The 7,621-nt window shown below is 33.6% G+C and overlaps 1 protein-coding gene across 1 annotated transcript; it reads right to left on the bottom strand.

Annotated features, from left to right (window-relative positions):
* Positions 1–5,072: 5,072 nt before the first annotated feature.
* LOC127559619 (alpha-ketoglutarate dehydrogenase component 4-like) lies at positions 5,073–6,128 on the bottom strand. Its single transcript, XM_051993537.1, has one exon. The coding sequence runs from the start codon at positions 6,085–6,087 to the stop codon at positions 5,779–5,781; it is 309 nt and encodes a 102-aa protein (XP_051849497.1). The 5' UTR covers positions 6,088–6,128; the 3' UTR covers positions 5,073–5,778.
* Positions 6,129–7,621: the final 1,493 nt, after the last annotated feature.

Genomic DNA, 7,621 nt, shown 5'->3' with positions numbered 1-7,621 from the left:
AACCATGTGAATCAACTGCAAAAGTGTCCCTATCAAAATGATTAAAATGGATGTATTAGGTATATCTTCTCCATAGCCACCTTATGTTGAACTTTAAGAGTTATGTAGAAGTGGAGAAGGGAATGGGGATTTGTTGTCAAGCAACAAGCCCTAACAATGTTCATTTCTTCAGTTTCTCCATTAAGAAGTGTTTATAAGTACAAGAAAATTAGTCACAAAGGTGAATTTTTATTTTTCATAGACATAATTTACTCTCTCTGATGTCTACATTATTATACGAACTCATTAGTATATTTGATTATGCAGTGCTCATCATTTCTACAATATTGAGGTGGCAATATTTTTGGTGCATATCGCTGAAACAAGGCATTTTGAAGAGGTGATTAAATTCACTCTAGCTATTTAATGCTACCTACAATTTCCTATATTATTTCCTTCTTTACTGCTTCCTCTCAGCTAATCCAATCAATTGAACTAACATGGTCCTGAACTATGTATCACAGAAACAAAGATGAAGTCTCTGATCCCCAGGAATTTACAATATAATATCTGCTATAGAGCCAGTTCTCTACCAGCATCCTATATAGAGCTGAGGATAATTGGACTTAGTTTGATATACCCTGGGATTGATTGCAAATGACTAAATATAAGCAAAGAGAACTATGGAAGGAAAAATTGAATCTCATTGACTAATCTTCTATAGTTTTTCCTCAAATTTTTCAATGGAATTTTAGAAAAATATTATTGCCTTATCAATTTATATCAGAAATTTCTCCTGTAGTAATTCCCCACTTGGTTGAGCCTTTCTTTGTAACAAAGATAAATTTATAATACAACAGACACAGTGGACCACATCTGACAATGGTACATTCTATGTCCTATAATTTTTTATTTAGAGGAAGGAGATATGTTTCAACATTAGTTCTTGAGACCAGGTTTAGGTCATTGCAAATGAATTGGGATAGCAACCAATAAGTTTTTGTTAAGCATTTCTTATATGTCAAACATTTTGCTAAGAACTGAGGAAAGAAAGAAGAAAACCAAGAAGGAAGGAGGGAAAGAAGAAAAGAAAGAAAGGAAGAAAGAAAGAAGAAAACAAAGAAAGAAAAAACAAAGAAGGAAAGAAAGAAAGAGAAAGAGAAAGAAATCAAAGAAGGAAAGAAAGAAGAAAAAGAAGGAAAGAAAATAAGGAAGAAAGAAACAAAGAGAGAGGATGAAGAGAGGAAGGAAGCAAGAGAGGAAGAAAGGAAGGGAGGAAGGAAGGAAGGAAGGAAAAAGGGAGGGAAGAAAGGAAAGAAAGAGGGAGGAAAGAAATGAAGACAAAAGCAGACCTTGCTCTAAGAGAGCAAATAATCCAATGAAGAAGACAATGTGAAAACTAATATACATGAAACAAACTATTTACGGGATAAGCAAATGGCCTTTTCTGGGAATTTAGTTACAAAGGGCAGAAAACAAATAGAATGATGGTTACAGAGCTAGAAGGATTAAGTGAGAGGTTTTCCAGGATGAGGAAGACATGGGCAAGTTTGTAAGCAGTAAGAAAAGAGCAGGGAGAAGTTGAAAATACATGAAAGAGGGGCAGCTAGGTGGCCCAGGGAATAAAGCACCAGCCCTGAAGTCAGGAAAACCTAAATTCAAATGTGGCCTCAGACACTTAAATACTTCCTAGCTGTGTGACCCTGGCAAGTCACTTAACCCTATTGCCTCATGAAAAAAAAAAGGAAATACACTAAAGAGAGGGGACAACAGAGAGCTCTCTGTTAGAGAAGACAGGATGTAATGGGATCATTTGAATAAATAGAGGGTTAAACTTGATAAGGGGTAAGACCACTTCATATGAGACAAGGGTAAAGGAAGAGAGACAGAAAATATACTAGTGATAAGAAAGGAGAAGAGGGAAATTATGGTGAATGGCCAATTTTTTCAGCATATTAGTGCTATTTTCATTTAATTCATTATAATCATTGGCAATATTGTTTTTCTAGTTCTGCTTACATCATCACACATCAGTTTATGTAAGTTCCTGTTTTTCTGAATTTCTCATTTCTCTCATTTGTTTCCACCGAAGTTATGTTTCGTCATATTTGTATACCACAATTTATTTAGCCCTTTCCTAATTGATAGGTCTCTAATTTTGTCTTTAACTTTTTGCTACTACAAAAGCATTGCTATGAATATCTTGTATACTTTGGGCCTTTTTTTTTTTTCTGCCCTTGGTCTTTTTGGAGCATAAGCCCAGAAGAGGGATGCATTGGAACTAAAAAAAAAAAAAATTCCCATATTTTTCATTGCCAAGGGATTTTCCCCCAGAAGCAGCCACATGTTTGAAGCTGGAATGTAGCCAAGAGAAGTACCCCATGCCAAGCAGCAGCATTGCTGAGCAAAAGGGTGCCAAAGAGGTTAAAGGGCAATAGTTAAGCTCCCAAAGTCTGGAGGTAAGCATATAAATTTTTTAAAAAGGCATTTCAAAAATCCTCTATATTTATTTCAATTTGATTTCTTTGCCTTCCTATTTCTGAAAGCAAGACTCTCAACTACACTTTCTTCTTTATGTTATGAATTTAGGTGTTTTTAGTTTACAAAATATTCCGCTCTTGCAGAAACATAATAGAAAGACTTAATACTTTCCTACTGTCATTCCTCAATATGTATCAAATGATCATATATTTAGATTGTATTGTGTGTTAGATTTTTAAAAAGGTTTTTATTTTCAAAACATTTACATCGTTTTCAACATACACCCTTGCAAAACCTTGTATTCCAAATTTTTCCCCCCTCTCTTCCCCCACCCTCTCTCCTAGATAGAAAATAATCCAATATATGTAAAATATGCACAATTCTTCTATGTATATTTTCACAATTATCATGCTGCACAAAAAAATCAGATCAAAAAGGAAAAAAAATGAGAAAGAAAACAAAATGCAAGCAAACAACAGCAAAAAAAAGTGAAAGTACTATGTTGTGATCCATAATCAGTTTATAGTTCTCTCTTTGGGTGCAGATGGCTGTCTCCACCACAAGACCACTGGAACTGGCCTGAATCACCTCACTGTAGAAAAAAGCCACGTCCATCAGAATTGATCATCATAAAATCTTATTTCAACTGCACTTTCAACAACAAAGAGATATGAATATTTCTCTTGACCTTTTAACTTGGGCTATTTCCAAATCTGTTTCCTTATTTCCACTAGGATGGGAAACTTCGCTTGTATTTCTCATTCCATTCCCATTGGTGATGTTCATCACTTGGCATGCAGTGGTGGGGAGTTCCATGCCCGTTTCCTTGAAGCCATAAATTGTGGTCTCTTTTCTGGGCTCCATTTTATGTAGTTTGTGAATCAAGAAGCCAACTTGATCTGCTCTTTGATCTCCCTCTGTGATCCCCCCTTTAATGTTTTAGAATAAATTGCCTCTGTTTTGAAATCATTCAGACATCCTCAGATAAAAGCTATACCCCAATGCTTGAACTGCCTCTGAAAGTTTAGGTGAATATTGTGATAGAATGAGGTGCCATTAATAAATAAGTTAACTTAGGAAGTTTGCCAGCTCTCCCATCCTTAACAAAATCTTAATTTCAGATTATGGACTAAATTTAGCTAATGAAAGTTATATATAGCTATTGAAAGTTTTATATATATATAAAATTTCCTAGGATGAATTTATGATTCACATCCTTATTGCTGAGAATTTCTTTTTAGAGAATTCTTTTGGCTCTGGATAAGAGAAATATAACAGAAAGAGAAATATGACAGAACTATTCACAAACATATACACAATTCCTCTGAGTTTTATATAGTCATTAATTTCCATACTTGTCCACACACACTACACAGAGACCAGTAATAAAGGTTGGTTCTTCTGATGTTTCTACACTGAATCTATTTTCTAGATAGACCTTAAAGTAAATATTTTCTCCTTTTAATGAAAGTGTTAGTGATATCTGTTGGAGTTCATCTTCAGTGCTCAATTCCATCTGTTCCCCCACTCTCCATCCTTTAATCCACTTCTAAAATGTTGGGGATTGAACCTGTGAAGAGGGAGGTTAGCTAGAGGACATATCTAAAAGTTCTAGTTCCTTGTTTTATATTTCCCCTTATCATATAGGCCATCATTCATTTGCTTCACTATTAAAGTATAAGCTCTATGAGGGCAAGAATTGTCTTAATGTTTTTGTTGTTGTTCAATCATTCAGTTGTTTATGACTTTTTGTAACCCCATGTGTTTGTCCACGAGGTTTCTTGAAAAATATACTGAAGTGGTTTGGCATTTCCTTCTCCAGTATAGAGCACACCATATATGTTTAATATGTTTATTGAGTGAAAAACAGTTGACAAATAAGTAGGATTTCTTTTCATGCTACTGTATATGTGGGATCTCATTAGTGGGGGAGGAAAGACTACTTTCAAAGCTATAGATCATAATCTATCCATGCTTTCTCAAACTTTGTAACTCTTGTCTATGAAGTTTAGTCAATATATTGGGGTCTTTCCTCTAGACCTTTTAAAATTCCTTGGGTATCATTGGACCATGTAGACTATCCATCAGTTATTATTCACTCCAGCCTACCTACTTTTTCTAATCATAATGTAATCCTTTATCCTGATTATTGTTTTTCCTTTCATTTCAGAAAACAACCCCTATAGAAATTGTATCTGGAAATGTATCTAGAGGCATTACTCCTCATAAGCCATAGCCATTGAGAACCCAGAAAAGAGTTTTCACTATGAAAATACTTGACACTATCAAATGCTTCAACATTAGAAATGGAGATTATATATCGGAAGAAAAAATATCAAAGAATATACATTAGCATCTGTTATGCCATTGTGACCTCTAAGGACTGAAACTTTCCATTTGCTGCTTCTGCTATTACAATATAATTTCCTTAAGAACAGGAACTGTCATACTTTTGTATTTGTAATTGTCAGCATACAGTACAATGCGTTATCCATAGTAGACTGTTGCGGTTTTTCTTTTTTGTCTTTCATTCTCCCATGAAAACATTTATAATTAATATTTTTAGTCTATTCAAATCCATGTACTTCTCCTTTACCCTTTTTTTTTGGGGGGGGAAAAATAAATATTTAATTTGATATGTGCTCACAATACATGATCAAAACAAACTCAAAAGGGCAGGAACTTTTTCTTTTCTTAAAACACACAAAAAAACCTTTTAAAACATATCTCCCCTACTTCCACTTCATTTTTTGTTTGTCATTTCATGGTTTTTGACAAACAGAAGTTTGGTAACTGATTATTTTATCATTCATTATTCATCATCATTTTTCATTATTGTCCCACTCTCACTAACAGTGACCTGTCCTGTCTCAATTTTATCCATCAGAATAGTATAACATTGATTCTCATCTAATCTCAAGATTTCTGGTATCTTCTCCTAAAACAATGATTCTACCTAACTAGTACTTTCCATTTCTTACAATGAAAAATTATGGGAAATTAAGGTCACTGAAAATTAAACCTGAGCAACATTAAATATTAGAGATAATTGAAAATCAAAAGTTAATATGCTATCTAAATTACAAAAATTCCTATACTTTTAAGAAATAATAACTCAAATCTCCAGCCTAATTTATAGACAAGCTGATTTAAACAAATTAGGAAATATAAATGGCTATCTAAATTTGTAACCCTGCATTTTATACAGCATCTTATATTAAATTGGTTTCATATACAGTTTAACATGTCATTTTTGAAGGCCTTTATTGTGAAGAAAACCACTCTCTTGTCTGACAATCATAATACGCTTGTCAGCGATTACTCTGGACCTCCACGTTGAATAAATTCCATCTCTTCTGGAGACATGAATTTCCTCCTATATTTCTGAGGTAATGTTTTTACTATTTCAGTAGAATCTGGTGGACCACGATTCATTGGCAAACCTGATGATTTACCACCCAAAGAATGTTGTGATATTGCAGAAGAGTGAGATGGAAGCACAGATGATGTTAAAGATTCGGGTACATTCAGTTTGGGGTAGCCTTTTCTGTCAGGAAACCTTATTAATGGAGTATGTGGCTTGACTACCTGTACGACCAGAGTGGCCGCCGCCATCTTGCTGCCCATGGCGACCCAGGGGGATGTAACGTTTCCGGGGCAGGCCGACAAACTCCTCCTTTACCCTTAGAATGATTCAAAATGTATCATTCCACATTTCAGTCACATATCATTATATAGCACTGCCAGAATAATACTGATGATTTTAAAAGTAGACTTTTGTTTCAAGGGGAGATTTGAGGTCATTAAGAATACTGACCAGGTTTTCAAAGGGCCATCCAGTCCTCTTTCTTCCTGTTGGTCGATTCTATAATGGCCATTCACATTGTCTGTCCAAGATATCTGTACTAGTGGTTTAACTGCATAAATTGTCTATTCAACCACAAATTAGAATCTGGAAAATTCTTTTTTTTCTTTACAAAATCCAGTGATTTTTAAAAAAAATATATGTCCACTTGGTTATCTCTACCAATAACAATGATAACAACACATTCTTAGGACCACACTTTCTGATGTGTTTCATGAGGAGACAGAAATGGTATTAATGGTATTAAAAATAAATAATATCTAGACTACAACAAATGTATACAGAGGATTTTTATGTTAGAGATAACAATGACAATGATAATAACAAATAATTAGCATCTATATAGCACTTTAAGATTTAAAAAATATTTAAAAAATATTATCTTAGTTTTATTCTCATAACAACTCCAACTGGCAAACATATATTTCCCTATTTATGATCTAAGGGTTATCAATTAAGGTTATTTTTATTTTATATCTTTTAAAGAATCAAATAATTTTGATGAATAAATAGAATCAATTTGTTGGAAGAGAGCCTTTGAGGCAGGGTTTTGCATTAATAATCAAATACTTTTCAAATTACCCCATTTTACAGATGTGAGACAGGTTAAGTGACTTGTTCAGGGTCATACAGTTTAAGTATGTGAATTTGAATTCAGGTCTTTCCAGTTCTGGGTTTAGTGGTATTTGCTACCACTAGCAAAAGGGCATTGAGAGATCAAGATACCAGCTGGTTAGATTGAATATTTACTTGAATAGATTGTATTTAGATGGACTCTTATTCAGGTATAGACTGAACTGGTTGGTCTCTCAGGTTCCTTCCAACTCTGAATTTCAATGATTCTGTGAAATTAGTTAATCTACATAAAACATTTTATAAACTATGAAGAACTAATATGTTAATTGTTATGATTATGACAAATTTTCAAATACATAGATTTGCAATCTCATCAAATTTAACATCTTCTCCAATACTGCTTATTGAAAATTAATTCATGCTTATCTGTGCTTTGTGATTCTAGTTCAAGTGTTTGCATTCATTTGTTAAAGATATTGTTTCTTTCTTTTGATATTTCAAAGGATAACAGCAGAGTACATAGATTGTGCATCTGTTATCCCTTGTTCTCACTGTGTGTCCAGCTTATCTTCCTTTTTTGATTACACATTTCCCTATAACATCCTTTACTCCTGTTTTTTGAAAATTTGCACTTGCATATTCTTGTGAGACATAGTCAATGTGGGAATTTTTTTTGCTTAACTATGCATATTTGTTACAAAAGTTTTCTTTGAATTATTG

The sequence above is a fragment of the Antechinus flavipes genome, chromosome 4 (assembly GCF_016432865.1).
Source record: "Antechinus flavipes isolate AdamAnt ecotype Samford, QLD, Australia chromosome 4, AdamAnt_v2, whole genome shotgun sequence".
In the NCBI taxonomy this organism is placed as follows: Eukaryota; Metazoa; Chordata; class Mammalia; order Dasyuromorphia; family Dasyuridae; genus Antechinus; species Antechinus flavipes.
This window is presented reverse-complemented; position numbering and strand designations above follow the sequence as displayed.